This window comes from Hipposideros armiger, unplaced genomic scaffold (genome assembly GCF_001890085.2).
Source record: "Hipposideros armiger isolate ML-2016 unplaced genomic scaffold, ASM189008v1 scaffold_204, whole genome shotgun sequence".
Taxonomy (NCBI): Eukaryota; Metazoa; Chordata; class Mammalia; order Chiroptera; family Hipposideridae; genus Hipposideros; species Hipposideros armiger.
The window spans coordinates 2,628,565-2,651,619 of NW_017731554.1; the positions used below are offsets into that span (position 1 = coordinate 2,628,565).

At 38.4% G+C, this 23,055-nt stretch overlaps 1 protein-coding gene across 1 annotated transcript in view; it reads left to right on the plus strand.

The window, feature by feature from the left end:
• Positions 1-21,942, plus strand: part of DLAT (dihydrolipoamide S-acetyltransferase) — a 27,642-nt gene extending 5,700 nt beyond the window's left edge. Inside the window, exons 6-14 of the mRNA XM_019653642.1 lie at positions 1,229-1,416; positions 2,384-2,537; positions 9,314-9,381; positions 10,866-10,958; positions 11,299-11,406; positions 14,881-14,996; positions 19,692-19,854; positions 20,415-20,551; positions 21,145-21,942. Coding sequence (XP_019509187.1) covers positions 1,229-1,416; positions 2,384-2,537; positions 9,314-9,381; positions 10,866-10,958; positions 11,299-11,406; positions 14,881-14,996; positions 19,692-19,854; positions 20,415-20,551; positions 21,145-21,274 — 1,157 coding nt within the window. The 3' untranslated portion in view covers positions 21,275-21,942. The remainder of the gene's footprint in view (positions 1-1,228; positions 1,417-2,383; positions 2,538-9,313; positions 9,382-10,865; positions 10,959-11,298; positions 11,407-14,880; positions 14,997-19,691; positions 19,855-20,414; positions 20,552-21,144) is intronic.
• Positions 21,943-23,055: the final 1,113 nt, after the last annotated feature.

Consider the following 23,055-nt stretch of genomic DNA (forward strand, 5'->3'; position numbering starts at 1 on the left):
CGGGGTGAGGTGGTATCTCATTGTGGTTTTAATTTGCATTTCCCTAATGCTAAGTGATGTTGAACATTTTTTCATATGCCTGTTGGCCATCTGTATGTCCTCAGAAGCCCAGTGATTTCTTGATGGAAGCCCAGTGATTTCTTGATGGCACCTTGGGGCAAAGGAGGACTTAAGGAGCAGAGCTCTAATGTGCCCTGTCCCTTTCCCTCACTTCCACCAGGGCAACAACTCCTTTTTATCTTTTTGCATATTGTGCTTTCCCTCCATAATATTTTATCATAAGAAAGGAATCTATTTGTTAAAAGGAGAAACGAACAAAAAACTTTGATAACAATAGATCTGCTTTGCATACCAGTATCCGCTTCGAATACCAATGTTGCTATAGAGGCTGGTATTCTAGAGACTAATCACTAGAGAAGTATTACCTTGGCCAGACTCTTTAAACTCTATTGTGTCCTTGGAGTCCTTTCTTTCTAAGCATATCTTTTATTGGATTTTATTTCTCAATTGGGAAATTCCTCAAAGGATTCCTCAAATGTGTTCATCAGGGAGAGGCAGAATGCCACAGAAAGCCAAGATCCAGAAGGCAGAAGTCCTCGGCAATGGCTTTAGTTTTACTTTTGCAACCCTTCATGTTTTTAGCTCCTTGTAAGAAAAGTAGCAGCTGAGTAAAATGTTAGTTTTCAACACCATAGAAATCCTAGTAATGCTATATTTCTTTACATTAAAATATTGATGTAATTCCAAATATAACATCTTTGGAAAACTCCAAAGATGCTTTTAGGGGTATAATCCCACATCACTATCAAGCCTAGTAGCTCCCTTTATTTAACGTCCATGTGGTTCTGATCTTTAACAGGACAACCGGTGACATCTTGGAGTCTTGTCTGCATAGGGGCTGCCCTTGGAGATGTTTTTAGGAAAAGGTTTAGAACTAACCACTATCTGTAATCTCTAATACTTTTATTTAACGTTTACTTTGTACCAGGCACTGTTTGTAAGTACTTGAAAAATATTAATTCATTTAATTTTCATACCATCCCTGTGAGGTAGGCACTGTTATTATTCCTATTCTGTAGATAAAGAAACTGAGACACGGGTTAAATAGCTTGCAAAAGGTTATATAACTAGTTTGAAGGAGAAAAGCATTTTACTTAAAACTGTGCTTTGAGTTTGGTAGGATAGTGGAATCCATTAAGTTCCATAATGGTTTTTCTTTCTATTTAAGGTTTTGAAGTACAAGAAGAAGGTTACCTGGCAAAAATCCTGATCCCAGAAGGCACAAGAGATGTCCCTCTAGGAACGCCACTCTGTATCATTGTAGAAAAAGAGGCAGATATACCAGCATTTGCTGACTACAGGCCAACTGAAGTAACTGATTTAAAACCACAAGCAGCACCACCTACCCCACCCTCGGTAGGTATGCTTTTATAATTGAGGGAACTCTTATTTTATTCCGTACTAAATTAAGGAATTGGATAATATTCTGGGTTCCTTCCAGCTCTAACATTCTATGAATAAGAAAGGAGATAGTTAACATTTGTAGACACCTACAGGGGGAGTGTGGCACTGCACTGTTCACCCAGTAGTCAATAATTTGATCCTTGTAGCTTTCTTTTTTTTCCTGCTGTCTTGAGTCCTGCTGAAAACAAAGTTGAGGTGACATGTTTTTTTTCTGCTTTAGTTGTAGATATGCATATGGAAGGTAATGTTTCGTTCCGCATTTTTTATAGAGTTTACTATGTTATCTTTGTCACTGTCAACTCTCTTGGTATTCAGGGTATTATAGTAGATCAGCCTTATACTTTAAATACATTGGAACCTTAACATAACATGGCTTGTTTTGCATAGAATTTAGTCTGACACTATATACTGTACACTATAACATGAACTTGTATGAACTCCAAGCACTGATAACACTATAACAAGGCTTCTGCAGATGCCAGAATCATCGAGAGTTTAGACTAGGTATACATTTCTGTCAGAGAAAACTTGATTTCTTACTGCCATCCATTCATGGGGAGCTGGCAAGTAGTAGTGTTGGTTTATTTCTTAAGGTACTTTCAACATTGAACCTTCCAGCATAATTTATTATTTTGAAATTAAGTTAAGTAAAAACAAAAGCCACGTTGGTGATGTAAATACTGAATTCCATGTCTCTCTATGTTATGGAATAAGATGACGTTGTGTCTTTGACATAAAATATTGTCATTATTCATATAGCTACATTATGTTGGTTAAGTAGGGAAAATGTGCATCATGATCTTAGGAAAAAAGATGAAGGTTTCTTAATTATACCTTTGACTTAATAAACTGTAAACTCTTGATCTTTCAGACCAATCTTTGCAGTGGTGAATTAACAATTTGTAAATTTTTTAAAAAGGTGGCCCCTGGTCCTCCACCTCCCCAACCTGTAGCCCCTACACCGTCAGCCACCCACCCAGCTACTCCTGCTGGACCAAAGGGAAGGTTGTTTGTTAGCCCTCTTGCAAAGAAATTGGCAGCAGAGAAAGGGATTGACCTTACACAAGTAAAAGGTAAGTCTTTTTTTCTATGGAATGGAGTTGAAAAAAAGCTAAAATTTCATTGCGCTTCTTCCTTGAGACCAGCAAGTACAACTGTATATAGATAGTCATCTTATCTGGGACAATGGGGAGAAGAAGGAGGGGGAAGTAATCTCCTTTGTTGCCATCACAGAGTGAAAACTTAATGGTGCTTTATTTAGTCTAAGATCTACCTACAGAGTTTAGATAGCTTTTTTCATTCTCTATTCATGGGGACTGCCTAATTGTTGGTGAAAATATAATGATATAATGTGCTTGTTCAGCAAAGTTGGGTTACAGGACTTGAGTATATAGAAGAAAATCTCTATTAGTGCTAAGCTGACTAGTGTAGCAATGCACACAACAGAACATGAAATTTGGGTGATTAGAAATCACTTAAAAACATAGAATTCATATGAAACTGTACTAAAGCTCCCTGAAGGCAAAGGAAAATGTTTTACTCACCTTTTTCTCCTTAAAGAAGTATAGCTTAGTGACAAGAGCATGGGGTCTTGAATCACACCGTGTGTGGTTTAATCCTGGCTTTATCATTTGCTGTGTAATATGTTCTTTGGTGAATTACTTAACTTGTATGTCTTTAGATGAATTACCTATTTGTTTTTGTTTTTGTTTTTTTTTAAGATTTTATTGGGGACTTGGGGGAAGGGAACAGCATTGGGGAATCGGGGAAGGGGAATAGACAAGTTGCTGTCCTTTTGTTCTTCAGTCTAGTTGTAGAGGACGTTGCTTCACTGGCCCATATTGGTATTATCATTGCGCTCTTCCCGGGTGAGGCAGTTGCTCGCTGGCCATTGGACGGCGGCTCACAAAAGCTCACGCCCGCTGCCAGCCAGCCCCACTGCAGCCTACGTCGTCGCCAGCAACTCACAGCAGCCCAGCTCCAAGTCGAGCTGTTGTTCACCATCTTAGCTGTAGAGGGTGCAGCGTCACTGGCCCTCATGTGGGATCTGAACGGGGGCCCTGCTGCTCATAGCTGACATCCCAAGCCAACCCCTAACCAATGCGCCACTCGGCCAGCCCTAATCTATTTGTTTTTACATCTGTAAAACTTGAGTTAATAGTGTACATTAAAGTAGGTGAAGTGCTTAGAACAGTATCTAGAATATAATAAGCACTCAATACATGCTTGTTTTGTTCATACTATTGTGTGACATTTAAATAAAGTTTTTAAACAAAGCTTAAATTTAAGGCAATTAAGATTCTTATTTGGAAAAAGGGAGAAATTACTATTTCTGGAAGCTGGTTTGATGGCTAGTACTATGTGCTAGTCATGTAATACCACACTTAACTTGTACCACATTTTGAAATGAGAATCAGCATTCCCTATTTTTTGGATGAGAAAATAGGGATCTCCCTTTTTGTTAAGTAGTAAAGTTACAATTTGAATCTAAATTTGTTTAATTCTAAAGCCTGCATTCTTCCAACTACCCTATGCTACCTTCTGTTTTAATATTCTGCCATCCGTAATTACTGGAGAAAATAGTGATTATTTCCCCAATTGTCTAGCTGTGGGAACGAAGTGCTGGTCATGTCTGCAATCTTGTTACGTGGCTAGAAGGCAAGCCCATCTCCAAAGACATAGGAATAGGATGTTCTAAATTTTTTGGACCTCAGAGGATTCTTGTAATATTGGAAGATGCTTTTTTTCATCTTAATGCTATTTCACTAATATATTACCATACTTTGTATATGTGTTGATTAGAATTAGGGACAGCAATGTAAGTTGGAATACATTCTAAGGGGAGGAGGGATTAGGTTAATAATTACATCTGAAGAATTTAGACAAGTAAAGAAGGATCATTTATTAGGTATTTAGCAACCTTACTAAAGATATAAGTGGGAAAAGCCCAGTGTTCTTTTTATACAGTTACAGTTAGGTGATTCATTTATTATTTAAACAAATACTCATTGAGATTTGTCTATGCATCCAGCATTTGCTTATAAGACAGACAAGATTTCAGTTTCAGATGGTTATACTACCAACAATAAAGAATTAAATGAACAGAAAGGGACTATAGCATAATAGTTATAAGTATGAACTCTTACTGGAATACTTGGGTTTGAATCCCAGCTCTGCTGTACACTAGCTATGTGATCTTTTATGTCTCAGCTTCTTCATTTGTATATGCAAATAATACGTTCTAGGTTGTGAGGATTAAATAAGTTAATAAATAGTACCTGCATATAGAAAGCATATATAGGAGCCGGCCGAGTGGTGCGTTGGTTACGAGTTGGCCTGGAACGCCAGCTCTGAGCAGCAGGGCCCTGGTTCAGATCCCACATTAGGGCCAGTGACGCTGCGCCCTTTACAGCTAAGATGGTGAACAGCAGCTCCACCTGGAGCTGGGCTGCTATGATGAGTTGCCGGCCATAGGCTGCAGTGGGGTTGGCCGGCAGCTGGCGCGAGCTTTCGTGAGCTACCGTGAGCTGCCATGAGCGGCCGTCCAATGGCTGGTGAACGACTGCCTCACCCGGGAAGAACGCTATGATAATACCAACATGGGCCAGTGAAGCGACGTCCTCCACAACTAGACTGAAGAACAAAAGGACAGCAACTTGTCTGTTTCCCTCCCCTAATTCCCCAATAAAACGTTAAAAAAAAAAAGCATATATAGGTATTAGCTATTAATGATAATAAGAACATTATTATTAAATAAGATGATTTGAATGCTAAGAAAGAAATAAACCAGATGACATACTAGTAAGTGACAGGGTGAATATATGTGCTTTTAGAGAGTGGCTGGGGAAGATCTTTCTGATGAGGTGACATTTGATCTGACCTGGAAGGTAAGAAGGAGTCAACTATGAGCCAACCATATGAAAAACTGGGGAAAAAGAATTTGGGGCAGAGAGACCAGTAGTACACATTCTGAAGCAGGAAAGAGCTCAGCATATCTGAGGAACATAAAAGTGACCTGAGGTGATGGAGCATAGTGAGAAGGGTCTATGGTAGGAGATGAGGTTGGAAAGAAATACAGGGGTGAGAACGTAAAGGACTTTACAGGTCATGGTGGTGGTAATATTTGAATTTTATTTAAAGTACAAAAGGAAGCCACTGAAAAGTTAAAATGAGGAAATTATATATTTTTAAATGATCATTTTGGCTACTCTTTGCAGATGGATTAAATGAAAGCCAAGGCATCTGTTAAGGTGCTCTTTCTGGATCTGATGATGGTGGCTTAGACAGCGACGGTGAGAGTGGAAATGGAAAGAAATGGACTGCTTCAAGATACATTTTTGACATAGAGTCAAGAGAACTTAGTCAAGGGTTAGATATGGGGACTTGACAACAGTAATTTCAAAAGAAAGGTGTGGTGGAAGCCAGTCTGGATAGGTTGAGAAGTGAAAAGTGGATGAAGAAGGGGAGATAAGATAGCATTTGGAAAACTCATTCAAGAAGTTTTGCTATGAAGGAAAGCACAGAAATAGAGGTATAGCTGTGGGAGGGTACAGGCTCAAGAGAGGACTTTTGAAAATGAGTGATAGGAGAATGGGTCTAGTATAGAATTTCTCAGCTGTGGTACTATTGACATTTTTGACCAGATAATTGTTTTTGGGTGTGTGTGTGTGTGTGTGTGTCCTGTGCATTGTAGGACGTTTAGCAACATCCTTGACTTCTGCCACTATGTGGTAGTAGCAGCCCCCACTTGTAATAACCCAAAATATCTTCAAACAGGATACTGCCATGTATCCTGGGGCCAGTAGGGGAGGGCAAACCTGCCCTGGTTGTGAGAACCAGGCTAATAGAAATCAATAAATTATGATGCAGAAAGGGCAGAAGAATTTGTCAAGGAACAAAGTTTTTGAGACTGTTAGAGGTGGTGGGATTGGCCTTTGATATTTTTATAGAAGAGAAGAGAGACGGAGTGGGTTTATAGGTTTGGGGAGGACCTCTCTGGTTGCTTCTATTTGATCAGTAAAGTATAGTATGAAGTGAAGGCATCGGCAGGAGAATGAGTATGGGGAGGTTTGAGGTTAGAGAGAGTATGGAGTAGTGTTCTCAGAGACTGGGAAAGTGAGTTGAAGGGAAACATAATTTCTGGGTACTTCTGTGTGTCTATTTTAGGTTTGTGGCTCTGAATTTATAGTACAGTCAGTCAGCTAGGTGTGTACTTTCTGCTCTGCCAGCAACATTAAGCTACTCTGGTGCTGGCGTTGAGAAGGCAAACATTTTAGAGTTTGACCAGGGAGTGATTATAACAATGATCCATAGATACTGTGTAAGGAGGAAGTGAAGACAAGAGGGAGATAATGGATGATGAGAACAGAGGAGTCAATGGAATGAAGGTCATGATGAGGTCAAATAAATTTTATAGTAGGTGGAGAGAGTGGTTTAGAATAAGAGAGCTGAGAGGATCAGTGATAGTGCGGTGTTTTCTGGCACCACTCTGATCCAAATATGTTTTTTCCCAACCAACAATCAGTTCTCCAACACCAACTGGGTATCCAATAATTTAATCGTATTGTGACACTAACTATCTAGAGTTAGCACCAGACTCCATGGGATTAAAGGCTCAGCCCCACGAGATTACGCCCACTTCAGATGCCAGTTGCAAATCCTGGGGATCAGCCATACTTCTGACCCACTGGTTGTAAACCAGGAGTTTCTAAGACCCCCTCCTCTGGCTCGATAATTCACTAGAATAATTCACAGAACTCAGGAAAGCCCTTTACTTACCAGTTTATTGTAAAGGATGCAACTCGGGAACAGTCAAATAGAAGAGATGCGTAAGACAAGGTATGGGTTGTGGCGAGTGGATGCAGAGCTTTCGTGCCCTCCCTGGGAGCACCACCCTCCCAGCACATTGATGGATTCACCAACCCAGAAACTCCAAATCTCATTATTCAGGAGATTTTTATTTTTATAGGGGTTTTGGTAAGAAGGCATGGTTTGATTAAATCGTTGGCCATTAGTAGTTGGGCTCAATCTCCTGTCCCCCTCCCCTTCCTGGAGGAACATATTAGCAAATTTAACTAAAATGTAATCATTTGGGGAAAAACTTTTAAATCCTAAAGCCTGATGTTCAGAATTTGACTTGTTTCAAAGCTACCCACATTATGTTTTATATTTCTCTAATGCAGGGCACTTGCACATCACTATCCTATTTAAAAAAACATATAAACATTTTTTCAATTGCAATTGACAATATTATATTAGTTTCAGGTGTGCAACTTAGTTACTAGACATTTATATAACTTAGGAAGTGATCACCCCCATAAATCTAGTACCCATCTGACACCGTAGTTATTACAATATTATTGACTATATTCCATTGCTGTACTTTACATCCCTGTGACTGTTTTTGTAACCGTCAATTTCATCACTATCCCACTTTATCCTCGGCATTTCTGTGATGGGGGCTTGTAGTATAATCTCTATCCTACAGTTGAGGCTGAAGACCAGATGAGATTAAGTGACTATAGCTAATCTGTCTAGTTTATGTTTGACAAAAACCCTACATTTTTTACTCCTAGACTAGTATTCTTCCCTTTATACCATATTACTTTATGATGGTCTCTTGTGCCTTCTTAGGGAGATAGGCAAAAGAATTTTAAAGATATCAAGTAACTCCTAATAGGAAATTCTTGTTGGTGGCTGAAGGTTAGCTTAAGGCAGCGGTACTACTGTAGCTATCCTCTTGAGGAGCTGCAGTGTCCAAATCAGCCTTGATTGTAAGGGGAGGTTATGGTTTCTGTCTTTTATAAAGGAGGGGAATCTAATAGGGGTGCTACTACCTCTGTTCTAGAGCTCCTGGTGAGGATAAACAATCCTAGCCAACTCAGTTTTCATAATGAAGGAAAGGAGTTGGGACGAACTGCATACAACGAGAATCCTTTTAAAAGTCTGCCTTGGGGGAAGATGAATCAATTTGACCAAATTTTTTCTAGAAGTGGGCCAGTGTAAAAGGTATTTTAATAACTAAATTCTGAATCTCCTTAGAATTAAGGTTCAGGATTATCTACTTGGGTCTGAAGTTAAACCTAAGAGGATCTGGATGGGAGGTGGAAGGAAATTGAAAATAAAACTAAGCCTATTGAGAGAACTTTGAAGATCGTTTCTCATGGGTGGCATTGTACTCATTTCCTTCAGAGTCTCTAACATAAGCCAGTTTGGAGTCTTGGCTACTATGAGAAAGCTATGAAAAATGGAGACCACATAAGGAATGAGTAATTCTAAAGATGAGACCATTCCAATTAAGAGTTACTCATGCTATTTTGGGGTGAAAAAATTGACTTGCCTGATATATCTAAAACAATTGTTATGTCTGTCAACTCTGTACAAAGGGAATTCTTTATGATCAAATGAATCTAGTCCCAAATGAGATCTATTTCAGGGTTAGAAAGGGTTTTTTTGAGCTAACCAGGAGGAGGCATGTAGACTTCCTTTTGGAGGTATAAATTGTACTCAGCGTTATCCTTATGCTGGTATTTCCTGATTTAAATGTAAAGATTAAAAAAAAATGAAGTACAGCTTAGTTAGATAAAACTTTAAAAGAGAATACTTGCGATAGTTAAAAAGAAAAGAACCACTACAGATTAAGCAAGATCAATCTTGCATGAATTAAAATAATTGATGGAAGCTACTATTTTTAGGGAGAACTGTAGAGGGCAGGATTATGGTAGTGATTCTTTCCGAGGGTCTTTGGTGGAGAACCCTTAGGAACTTGCACTTCCTGATCACAGCGTAGGTCTCCTTGAGGACTCAGCAGTAGGCTCTCATCTGTGTGGTTTTTATGTATCTCTTGCAGGGACGGGACCAGAAGGCAGAATCATCAAGAAGGACATCGACTCTTTTGTGCCTTCGAAAGCTGCTCCTGTGAGTTACATTTGGCTTTTTTATCCAAATTTGTCCCTGCAAAGTGCTTTGTCCAGCCTTGTTAGACCCTTTCATACAGCATTTATGAATGAAACAGCTTAACCAGAACTGTGTTTTCTTTTGTCTAATTTCACTGGCTAGCAATATGTAGAGATAAGAATGTGATGTGATTTGTCTGCAAAAGCAAAATGATATATTACATTGACATGCATTCCAAATTGGGTTTTTTTGAGTAGTGACACTAAATTTTTTCTAATACATCCTCTCCTTTTCATTCAGGCCCTGTTTTTAAAAGCATGCTTGCAAGTGGGTTAATTAGGGTTTGAGTTTTATTTGGTTAATTAGTCCACACAGGGATTAAATTCACATAGCAAACTTCTGTTTGATTGGTTAAGGTGCTAAAGTAATCAGCTAAAAGTAAGGAAATTTATTTAGCTATTTAGATGTTTGCTTCAAAATGAAAGATTTGTCATTAGTTTTTCCTTTTTTTTTTTTTTAAATTGGGGAATTGGGGGAGGGGACCAGCCAAGTTGTTGTTCTTCAATCTTAGTTGTGGAGGGCGCCAGTCGCCATCTGGCAGCTCGTGGCCTCTAAGCTCAAGGTGCTGTGCTCAATCTTAGTTGCGCAGCCACCATCCCATGCGGGAGTCAAATCCAGCTGCCTGGTTGTGAAGAGTGCATGCTCTATCCACTGAGCCGTCCGGGAGGCAGCTCAGCACAAAGTGCTGAGTTCAGCCTTAGTTGCGGGTGGGCGTAGCCACCATCCCATGCGGGAGTCGAACTGGCAGCCTTGTTAAGAGCACATGCTGTATCCACTGAGCCATCCGGGTGGCAGCTCATCTCAAGGTGCTGAGTTCAGTCTTAGTTGCACACGGGCGTAGCCCACCATCGAACAGACAGTCTCGTTGTTAGGAGCACGTGCTCTCACCAGCTGAGCCATCCTGCCACCTGTTGGCAGCTCAACGGCAGCTCAACTTGGGGGCAGCGTCACTGGCCCATATGGGAATCGAACTGGCGGCCCTGTTGCTCAGAGCTCGTGCTCTTAAGCTAACTCTAAACCAACTGAGCCACTCTGCCGGCCCTATCATTGTTTTTTCTTAACACAATTCAGGAAAATGAATTACCTTGTTTATGTTTATCTCAGTCTTTTCAATTTAATCATGCTTTGATTGCTTTTCTTGAAGATAATTTTGCAAAAATAAAATTATTTTGACATAAACTAGTCATTAAACATACTCTGGCTCAAAGAACAATGACACTTAAAACATGATTACAGAATTCTAAGTATAAAAATTAAAAACGAAACTCATAAGCACATCTAAATCTGAGTCCATTTTGCCCCCCTTGGATAGAAATAGCTATTTTTTCTGTAAGCCTTTTAATTTCTACTTTGTCGTCTATCTGTAAAAGAGTCACTAGCAGTTGTTCCCAGTTGCTTGCTAAGATTGAGCCACAGTAACTAGGGGCTTTTTTACCTTCCCATAGGCTCCAGCAGCTGCTGTGCCTCCCCCGAGCCCAGGAGTAGCACCAGTTCCTACAGGTGTCTTCACAGATATCCCAATCAGCAACATTCGTCGAGTAAGTGTATTACCGTAAATCTGGAACTAAAGCTGTTGAGGGCATCCTTATTGTATCCATAGTTTGAAACAGAGACTTTTTTTAGTTGGGTATCTTAGATGATTAGTTTAAGAGATGTTTGGTTTAGCCAGTTAAATACTTGGGATAAACAAATACTGTGTTTTGATTAAATACAATATTAGAAGGGGCTAAGGTATGATGCAGTCCTCCATCTTCTAAATCTAGTAATGCTTGAGGTAAGCATTACCAGGGAACAGGGTATAGGTCAAACAGAGTCCTGAATTAGGTAAGGTCTCATCTCAACTCAAGATAATTGACTTTTGAATCTCTTTGATTTCAGGTTATTGCACAACGGTTAATGCAATCTAAGCAAACCATACCTCATTATTACCTTTCTATTGATGTCAATATGGGAGAAGTTTTGTTGGTACGGAAAGAACTTAATAAGGTAAAAGGTCTGGAAATTCCAACTATATAAATTCTAAAAATTTTGGTTTTCCCCATTAAATATTGATATTTTTGCCCGTATTTTTTGTAACAGTATTCCAGTTGACGGTGGGAAATGGTGTCATCTTAATTTTAACTTGCAGACTATCCTGGAAAACTTTCATCTTCTAACCCTTGATTAAAGCTTATCCTTTAAAGTTGATCCATGGACCCATTTTAGCCTAGCAGAGTTGCTCTGATTTTGAGACTACTTGAGTCTTTTGACAAGAAACAGTATGTTTACTTTGTGTTTATAGTTAAGTACCAAGCACCTACATAGTGTTTAGTCTAAGGCACTGTTGGGAATACAGCATAAGGCATAATTTTTCTCCATGAGTTTATAATTTAATTGAAGAGGTAATGCATGTGAAAAAGAGGAGGCAATTTTTATTAAAGTAAAAATATTCATTTGTAGACCAATTTTTTTATGGTAATGCCCCTTATCTGTTAGATTGCATTGTATATAGGTTAAGTGCTATAGGAATTCAGAGAAAAGGGAGACCACTGAAAGTAGTTGGGGAATTTATGGTGGGATAGGAAAAACTTGATTGAGCCATGGAGCATAGAAAGCGTTTGGATTGGCAAAAAGTTCATTCTCATGATGGAATATCATGAAGTTGAAGTGCTTTAAAAAAAGGAAGTAGATACAGAATATGTGGGAGATAAGTAACCTTTTCTAGAGTAGATACACAGTTGTTGGTTTAGGGAAAACCTTGATTTATAAGCAGAATAATTTGGACTTGATGAATTAAACACCAGTAAAAGTGACATGATGATAGCAATATTTTAAGAAAAGTTAGTCTAATAGATATATACTGGCATATCTTAATGGCCAAGACTATTTTTGCTTGTCATATAAGCATGAAGTGATAAGGGTCTGTATTAGAGGGTTGCATTAAGAATGGAGTAGGAGAGAGGAATATGAAAGATATTTTCAAGGAGGTGAAAAGTGAAAGCCATGCTCCTTAGAGTGGCACACAGGCCCTTACACAGGCTGTCTGTAACCTCTCAGACTTGCTTCTCCTACTACTCTCCCAGCTGCTCACTCTGCCGCAGACATAATGATTGCCTTGCTGTTCTGCGACACGCCACCTGTATACACCTACTTTAGGCCCTTTGCCTAATTGGAATCCCTTCCTTTAGTATCCTCCTGGCTTCCTCCTCCTCCTCATCCTTAAGGATTTTACTCAATACTACCTTCTCTGGTTTTCTCTGGTCACCTTATTCTAAAGTTAAGGGAAGCCACGTGAGGTGAGTGATGAGTTCTCTCTCTAGTTCTTTTTCTCTGCTGTTTTTCTCCTTAGCACTTAACACTATCTGACATAGTATGTTTTACTTATTTATTATCTATCCACACCCCCTTCAGAGTAGACTCTCAGATATTAAAAGCATGAATAAGTGAATGAAAAATGAAGTATCAGCATAGCTTGGTAATTGGCTACAGGGGTTAAAGATGATGGCATACTTTCATTTTCAAAATACTAAAACTATTTTATAATAAATTTATTTGGTAATTAGTCATGAAAAATATGTCCAGTGTATTATTTTATTCAATTCTTAAAAAAATTTATTTAGATATAATTAAATAGCATACCATTCACCCATTTAAAGTTTACAGTTCAGTGGTTTTTAGTATATTCGGAGTTGTGTGACTATACCACAATAAATTTTACATTTTCATCATCCCAAAATGAAACCATACACCTCTTAGCTATAACCCCAATCCTCCCATCCACCCCAGGCCTAGACAATCACTAATCTACTTTCTTATAGATTTGCCTATTCTGGATATTTCCTATGGGGGTAAGGATTTCATTGACTCTAGATCAATTTGAGTCTTGCCATCTTAACACTATTAAGTGTTCCCACTCCATGAACATGGGATGTCTTTACATTTACTTAGTTCTTTAGTTACTTTCAACAATTTTTATAGTTTTAGAGTGCAAGTTTTTACACTTTGTTAAATTTATTCCTAGGTGTTTTATTTTTTAATACTATTGTAAATTTTATTTTCAGATTGTTTATTGCTACAGTTGACTTTTATATATTGATTTTGTTTCCTGTAATCTAATCTTGTTTTTTAGTGTTTCTTAGAATTTTCTATATACAGAGTCATGTCATCTGCAAATAGAGGTAGTTTTGGTTTTTCCTTTCCAGTCTGGGTGCCTTTTATTTTTTTTTAATGTCTAACTTCTCTGCCTTGCACATCTAATAGAATGTTGAATAGAAGTGGCAAGAATGGACATCCTGATTGGGGGGAACTCTTTTACCACTGAAGTATGATGATGATTGTGAGGTTTTTGTAGATCTATTTTATCACCAGGAAGTTCCCGTCTATTACTAGTTGATGTTTTTGTCTGGAAGCTGTGTTGAATTTTGTCAAATGCGTTTTCTGTGTCTATTGAGATGGTCATGTGGTTTTTGTCCTATATTCTGTTCGGGCATTATTACATTAATTGATTTTCAGATATTAAAGCAACCTTGAATTCCTGGGACAAATCCCATTTGGTCATGGTGAATAATCCTTTTCATATATTGCTGGATTTGGTTTGCTAGAAATTTTTTTGTGTGTGTGTGTGTGGAATTTTGCAGCTGTATTCAGAAGAGATTGATTTGTAGATTTTTTAAATTTTTTATTGTGATATCTTGGTCTGGTTTTGGTATCAGGCTAATACTGGCCTCAAAATGAGTGAGGAAGTGTTCTATTTTTTTTGCAAGAGTTTGTGAAGAATTGATATGAATTCTTTAAATGTTTGGTATAATTAACCAGCAAAGCCATCTGGGTCTAAGCTTTCCTATGTAGGTAGTTTTTTTATTACCAATTCAATCTCTTTAGTAATTATAGGTCTGTTCAGAGGTTGTATTTCTTTTTTATTTAGTTTTGGTAGTTTGTATCTTTCTAGGAGTTTGTCCATTTCATCTAGGTTATCTAATTTGTTGGCATCTGGTTGTCCATAGTATTATCTATCAATCCTTTTTATTTCTATAAAGTAGATAGTAGTATCCCCTATGTTATTTTCTGGTTTTAATATTTGAAACTTCTTTTTCTTATCACCCTAGCTAAACATTTGTTGTTTTGTTCATATTTTCAAAGAATCAACTTTTGGTTTAGTTGATATAAATGAAAATGAAGACTAACATACCATAATGTATGGGATGCAGCTAAAGCAGTGCTTAGCAGGAAACTTATATCTATAAAGACCTACATTAAAAAAAGACGAAAAAAAACAACTTTTGGTTTCTCATCCTTTCCACTTCAGGACATTTTATATATCCCCCATCCCCTTTCTCAAGATTATATATTGGGTTGTCAGAAAAGTCATGACGTATTTTTTCTGTTTTTCGTTGCAAAAATGCCTCATGACTTTTCCGACAACCCAATAGTTTCAATCTTTGAGAAGAGAATTTAAGAAACAATGGTTTCTTGTCTTTGCAGATGTTAGAAGGGAAGAGCAAAATTTCTGTCAATGACTTCATCATAAAAGCTTCAGCTTTGGCATGTTTAAAAGTTCCTGAAGCAAATTCTTCTTGGCTGGATACAGTTATAAGACAGTAAGTATAACACTGCTGGGGAAGGTATATATCCATCAACAGTTTTCTTGTGTTATCTCATGTATAATAAGTAGGAGTATAGGGGGTAAGGAGAAATGAAATACAGAGGGAGAAATGACTTCCATAGGTAAAACATTTTGAAAACAACATAAAACTATTTATGAGATAGTACTAAATTTACTTAGTAAAGATTATAAATTCTTTGTATGAGTTCAGGAAAGGAAGATAAGTATATAGATATGTATAATTATGTTGGTAACGACTCTTCCAAAGCAGGATTGAGATGGTTTTTGTTCAACAGTTAGTTCTGCTGAACTTTGTGGGGGAAGTAAAATTGCAAACAAACTAAAACCCAGTATTCATTAATATTATAGTGGCATGTGACTTGCTCAGTGTCTTTTGCATGTTGTCTCATTTAATCCTTATGGACCACCTTATACTTGAAGTTAGGTGAGTTTACTCGCATTTTCTATTTGAAGAAATTGAGGCTCAGTAAGTTAAATAACTTTCCCTGAGTTAATGTGTTGGTAAATAGCAGAACTGTGATCAGAACCAGGGTTCTGACTTCTGAGCCTAGGCCTTTTCTACTATATAGTCTCTTTTATATTATTATTAATTTAATTTTTATTAAAAGAATAGTATATATGTTATGATATTGTCCATGGCTTACAGTGACCTAACTCAACCTTTAATCTGAGGTCCACTCCCAATGGGAAACACAACTTTTAAACTTATTTCTTCTGGTATTTACCTTCATTATTTTTAAATAACATTTTTCTGTTACTTTTGATGTATTTTTTCATTTCTCTTTATTGACTAACTTCCTATTAAAGAAGGTTAAGATTTAGCTTTGTTGTACCCTCCCTACACATACACACAAACACACCACACCCCCCCATCATTCTACCAAATCTATTGTAGCACAAATTTTAGATAAATCAATATTCAGTGTTAATATTTTATCAAAATGTTGTTCATTACTGACAGGTAAAACACTGAATACTAACCTGATTTTATATATATATTTTTTAAAGATTTTTTTTTTTTAAATTGGGGAATTGGGGGATGGGAACAGCGCTGGGGGAATTGTTCTTCAGTCTAGTTATGGAGGATGTTGCTTCACTGGCCCAAGTTGGCACCATCATTGCGCTCTGCCCGGGCGAGGCACATCAGTTGCTGGCTTCTGGATGGCCGCTCACGCTGGCTGCTGGCCGCTCACGCTGGCTGCTGGCTACACACGGTAGCCCATGGCAACCCACTGCCACAGGGGCTGCAGCCTACGCCGTCGCCGGCGACTCACGGCAGCCCAGCTCCAGGTTGAGCTGTTGTTCAGCATCTTAGCTGTGGAGGGCAGTGTCACTGGCCCTCATATGTGGGATCCAAACCGGGGCCCTCTGGCATCCCAAGCCAGCTCTTAACCAGCGCTCCACTCGGCCAACCCATAACCTGATTTTAATGATTGCCTAAAAGAGGGCTAGTTTTCTATGTACTCATCATGAATTCTTTCTGAAACTCCCCAAGAGAATTCTAAACCATTTTTAAGTCTTGTCACATGTATCAGGTGATCTACTTATTCTAACTTTTTCCTTGGTCACCTCCCTCTTGGAGAACATATGAGCGTCTTAATATTACTTATATACTGTATTAGTTTCGTAAGGCTGCCATTATAAATTACCATAAAATTGGTGGCTTTAAACAAAAATGTATTCTGTCATAGTTCTGAAGGCCAGAAGTCTGAAATCAAGATGTCAGCAGGGCTATGCTCCCTCCACGAGCTCTAGGGGAGGATCTGTTCTTGCTGGTTCCAGTTGTGGTATCTCCAGGCATTCCTTGGCTTATGGCTTCTTAGCTCCAACCTCTGCCTCTGTCTTCACATGGCCTTTTCTCTGTGTTTGTGTCTTTTGTGTCTCTTACAAGGACACTGGCATTGGATTTAGGGCGCACCCAGATAAACCAGGGTGATCTCATCTCAAGATCCTAATTATATCTGCAAAGACATTTGTACTAAATAGGTTCACATTGATAGGTTCTGGGATCCAGACATAGACATACCTTTTAGAGGGCTGTTATGAACATTTACGTATAATTCGTATTGACGTATGTTTTCATTTCTCTTCAATAGATTCCTTAGAGTGGAATTGCTGTGTTCTGGGGTAAATTTATATTTAACCTTTTAAGAATATCTGAAGGAAACACGACTTAGATCAAAGGATCGAGCTAGCAGGGCAAGTTCTATGAATTGTTCATTAATTCTTACCAAATGGCCCTTCATTCATTTGTTCATACAGCCATTTGACAAATATTTATTGAACATGTACTGTTTGCTGGATTCAGTGATAAACAAGATAGAAACACCATACAATAAACAAATAATAGTGTACTAACACGATAATTTAATTTAGAAAGTAGTATTTGCAGTGTGATACCTTGGCCAGAGCCCAGCTGTGGTAGCCGCTAAGGGTCTCACGCTGTGTTATTTCAGTGGGTCCCTTTGTTGGCAATTGGCAGAAGCCTGCCACCTCTGGCCAGCTTGGGCTAGAGTATATTGGTCAGCCTGGGTATATTGCGGGATTTGGTACCCATAATCTCCTAAAGTTTGTGCCTAGAAAGAGCTGGAGTTTTCCTTCGTGGGAAGTTTTTAACTTTTTCTCAATTGCAGAATACTTTACCAGGAGACTGTGGATACAAGTTAGGAGTTTGGGAACTTGGATGGTGGAAAGAATCAATCTTTTCCACTAACCTGTAACTGAAATTTAGCATTTCCTCCTGTTAAAAATGTAGAGAATAAATCAAAGAGGTATTAATAGTACTTGTGATGACCAGTAAAAATCAATAATTTTCATATCACATTGCAGTTTTTGCAAGTGTCTTAAAATACTGTTTTGCTTATCACTATTTGAACATTATAGCCATCATTAGACCTGCTGCAGGATCTTTTTTTTTTTTTAAAGATTTTATTGAGGAATTGGGGAAGGGGAACAGCCAAGTTGTTGTCCTTCAATCTTAGTTGTGGAGGGTGCAGCTAGCTCAGCTCCAAGTCCAGTCACCATCTGGTCGCCCGTTGGCAGCTCACAGCTGCTCAGCTCAAGGTGCTGTGTTTAATCTTAGTTGCGGGTCCGGTGGGTATAGCCCACCATCCCATGCAGGAGTCGAACTGGAAACCTTGTTCTTAAGAGCACACACTCTAACCACTGAGCAATCCGGCTGCCACTCGGCAGCTCAGGGCAGCTCAGCTTAAGGTGCAGTGTTCAATCTTAGTTGAGGTGGGAATAGGCCACCATCCGATGTGGGAGTCAAACTGGCAACCTTGTGTTAGGAGCATGTGCTCTCACCAGCTGAGCCATCCTGCCACCTGTTGGCAGGTTAGTGGCAGCTCACTCAGGCACAGCTCACTGGCCCATGTGGGAATTGAACCCACAACCCTGTTGCTCAGAGCTTGCACTCTTAACCAACTGAGCCATTCGGCTGGCCCAGGATCTTATTAATGAGTTAATACAATAGCACATATATCACAATTTCATTTTTTGAATAATTTGATAACTGAATTTCAGTATATTTGTTTTTAGTTTTTTTGGGGGGGTTATTTGGTGACTTGAGTATTTCTGTGTTAAAAAATACATATGTTCTGGGCAGGTCGAATGGCGCGTTGGTTAAGAACTGGCTTGGGATGCCAGAGGGCCCCGGTTTGGATCCCACATATGAGGGCCAGTGACACTGCCCTCTACAGCTAAGATGCTGAACAATAGCTCAACCTGAAGCTGGGCTGCCGTGAGTTGCCGGCAATGGCATAGGCTGCAGCCCCTGTGGCAGTGGGTTACTATGGGCTACTGTGTATAGTTAGCAGCCAGCGTGAGCGGCCAGCAGCTGCAGTGAGCGGCTGTCCAGAGACCGCCGATTGATCTGCCTCACCCAGAAAGTGCAATGATGGTGCCAGCTTGGGCCAGTGAAACAACATCCTCCACAACTAGACTGAAGAACAAAACGACAGCAACTTGTCTGTTCCCCTTCCCCCGATTCCCCAGCGCTGTTCCCCTCCCCCAATTCCCCAATAAAATCTTAAAAAAAAAAAACAAACATATGTTCTAATATATATATATATTATATCTATCTATAGGGATAGATAGATAGATAGATAGATAGATAGATAGATAGATAGATAGATAGATAGATAGATGTAATATATGTTCTGAGAAGGGATCCAAATGCAGAGACGCCCATGGTGTGGAAAATATTAGGAATCTTATGTTCTGAGGTGCCGCCAGCCTACATCCTGAGCACATCTGTTTCGCCCACAGTGCAGTCCTTTCCCTTCACTCTTCCTTTCATCTGCTCATGATCTGCTTACAGACTCAACTCCAGCCAATCCACTTGGTCTCAAAATCTCCGGAGTTCCTTTTGTTTAATTCTCACTGAATGCTGAGCCTTTTTTTCTCTTATACCCCTGTGTTATTTGAGGCACATGGGGGAAGTTGAGAGACTGCATGTGAAACCAACCTACTGACATAGTTTTCATTCTAAAAGTGTTAAGTCCAGGAGGGGGCACAGCAGAATGTAAAAACCAGGAAAGCTATCTCTCTGGCCGAAGAGTAGTAAAAACTGAAGTAAATATCAATATCCTTGCTTAGTCGGATACATAAGCTCTTCAACAATACTGATGACTATTGAGGATTCCTTTTCATTTTTCTTTTTAAATAGAAATCATGTTGTTGATATCAGTGTTGCAGTCAGCACTCCTGCAGGACTCATCACACCTATTGTATTTAATGCACATATAAAAGGACTGGAAACCATTGCTAATGATGTTATTTCCTTAGCAACCAAAGCACGAGAGGGTAAACTACAGCCACAGGAATTCCAGGTAAGGTATTACTTATTTCCCTTCTGAATGTTAAGTATTATGTTATTTTTAAGGTTGGCATTATGCTTTTATTGCATATTCCACCTTTTGATTCTGCCTTGTATTCTCATTGACAGGTCCTGAAAATAAAGAAAAAATTGAATAACCTGTCAAAAGCTGAAAATAAGACGTTTTCCAACTAGTGTACAAAAGCCACACAACTGACTTTTGTCCATAGTGTAATGGTTGTATATTTTCAGTAAAGAGAGTTCCATTCAGGCCTTTTTTTTTTTTTTTCTGTTCAGCTTTATTCATCTATAATTAGCAAATAATTCTGTAAATTTAAGGTGTACAGCTTGATGTTTGATGTGTGTATACATTGTGAAATGATCACCACAATCAAGCTAATTAATATGTCTCACTTCATATACTTCCATTCCCCCCACCACCCCTTTTTTTTTAATGATAGTTCAGAGTCCTGTCTTAAAGTAAAAGATTATCTTAAGGTCTTTTCACAAAACGTCATTTTTTCGAATTTATGTTAAGCAATTAATATCTATTTTTAATTTTTTTCCCTCTAGGGTGGCACTTTTACAATCTCCAATTTAGGAATGTTTGGGATTAAGAACTTCTCTGCTATTATCAACCCACCTCAAGCATGTATTTTGGCAATTGGTGCTTCAGAGGATAGACTTGTTCCAGCAGATAATGAAAAAGGGTAAGTGCCAAAATGGAGAGGGAGTTGAAAGCTTATTTTCATTACATTATACCAGATTTTGAGTCTCAGTTTTATAATTATTGTCATGGCATATTGGAGCTCCAGGTAGAGTCAGACGTAAGTATAGAATGAAGTTTCTCAGGGCAGCAACTCTTCTTATTTTACCAAATGCAGTTAATCTTTGAGATGGGAAGCCTTATTTACTGTAGGACAGGGGTCACCATACTTTTTCTTAAAGAGCCAGATAGTAAACATTTTAGGCTTTCTGGGTCATGTAGTCTCTGTTGCAAATACTGCATTATAGTGTGAAAGTGGTCATAGGCACTGTGTAAATGAATTCCAGTAAACCTGCATTTGGCAGGATGTGGCCTGTGGCCTATGTTTGTCAACCCATGCTCTAGATGGCTATTTGGTCTGTTTCTTCAAGCTATTAATTTGGCCTAGAAGTATACAGGACAGGAAAAGTAGGCAGAACATCATGTTACCTGGTTGGGATTATAGGGCAGGAGTTGGCATTTGGGCTGGTTACTGGTACTGGCTAAAATCCAGTGATTGCTTTCAGAATACCTAATAATGTTTTTATCTTTTTCTAGATTTGATGTGGCTAGCATGATGTCTGTTACACTCAGTTGTGATCATCGGGTTGTGGATGGAGCAGTTGGAGCCCAGTGGCTTGCTGAGTTTAGAAAGTACCTTGAAAAACCTGTCACCATGTTGTTATAATTAACCCAAGAATTTCTAGACTCTTCCAAGTCACATTGGTTGATCTTATCAAGATATAAATATGTTATTAAACAGGTGGTTCTTTTTATTTTAAAGCTTACCAGTTATTTTTGAGTCTGTCCATATAAGTTATTTGTATTGGTCATTACTGAATTTTTTTAAATGCCAGTTACACCCAAATGTTGTGCACATTTAATAAACACCATATTTTAAGCCGTGTGCTCGTAGTCAAGGGACGTGGCCTAGCCCTTTGGTGATTAAGTATGATAAGTACTTCCACTGGGAAATGTAGAGGTAGAATTGTTGTTTTTGTTGAGTCAGGTACATGAAAGTAACCAGGATGAAACCTTATGGTTTTGAAACTTCATTGCCTCCTATGTTTTGCTTAGCTTTGAGGGAAAGAGAAGTCACGAAATTCTTGGAGAAAGGGTTTGAATTGAAGGTTGAGTTTGGAATTTCACCCTAATTTAAATGTATCTGTTACATGATATTCGTTTATAAGGGATGGGAAGGGTAGAGAACTTCAAGGAAAATAAGTGAAATTTTAAAAGTCATCATTTTCGTAAGACTTCTTCAACCATCTGTTCTTTATTTTTCTATGAATCCCGAAATGGTTATTGCCTCTTGAGATGAGATATAAATATAAACCAGCTACTTGGTATAAATGAGAATTTGTGTGGGTATTTATTTAAACATCCTAAATGTATAATTCTGAGAGCAGAATTCTACAGTTACCTCCAAATAAGAAGAATATGCTTATAGAATTTAACAGAGAAGTTGTGAAAGTAGAATTTTTCTTCCAGTATTAACTGGTGGTTACTTGCAAATGAATGTACCGTATTTCCCCATGTATAAGATGCACCTTAATTTTGGGGCCTGAAATTTGAAAAAAAATGTATTACATTAAGTTATTGAACTCAAGTTTTATTCATCATAAAATTCATACAACTCCTCATCATCGTCAAAACTCCCAACCATAGCCAGTCTCGGATTGTTTTCTCAGTTGGAGGAGGACCAAACTTATGTTCAGCAGCATGATTTCCATTCACTTTTGCAAACTGGATCACTTTTAACTTGAATTCTTTTCTGAGCCATTTCTGGACAGAATGTGGCAAAACATAACCTAATATACCGGTAACAAATGCGAAACAATGAGCGCAAAGACAAGCGTGGAAAAAGTGGGAAATGCAAGTAAAAAAATCTACAGCCACTGTATAAGACACACCCAGGTTTTACACCCCGTTTTTCGAAAAAGGGTGCGTCTTATACATGGGGAAATACGGTCATTACCAGAATTTACTACTCAAATTACTTTAGAAAACTATATCAAGTAACTATGGAATAAGTGTATATATGTAAAGTATGGTTTCTAGTGAGATATGTGCCAAAGTCCATATATCACCAAGTCTTATCTGAAAAGAAGAGGGAGAGAGATCAATTGGTGAACAGTTTAGAGTACTAAAGGATGATGACCAAAACAAAGTGGTCATTTCTACTTAAAGTAAAAAATGTTGAATGTGTACAAAAAGGAATTCTGTGTTTTTCTACCCCCAGGGTTGTCTCATGTAACATAAGAAAGCCCTAAAGTCCTATTGGAGAGAAATCCGTTACTTAGATTGCTTACTCCCTTATCAGTCTAAATATTTTTTTCCAGTTTGTTTATGATTTGCTTCTCTTCTGCTGGGGGAGAAGGAGGAGGTGATATTCAAGATAATTAAAATGAATTGGGAACATTATCACAATTCCAAGCTTTCTATTGAATTGATGTGTTTTAATAAATA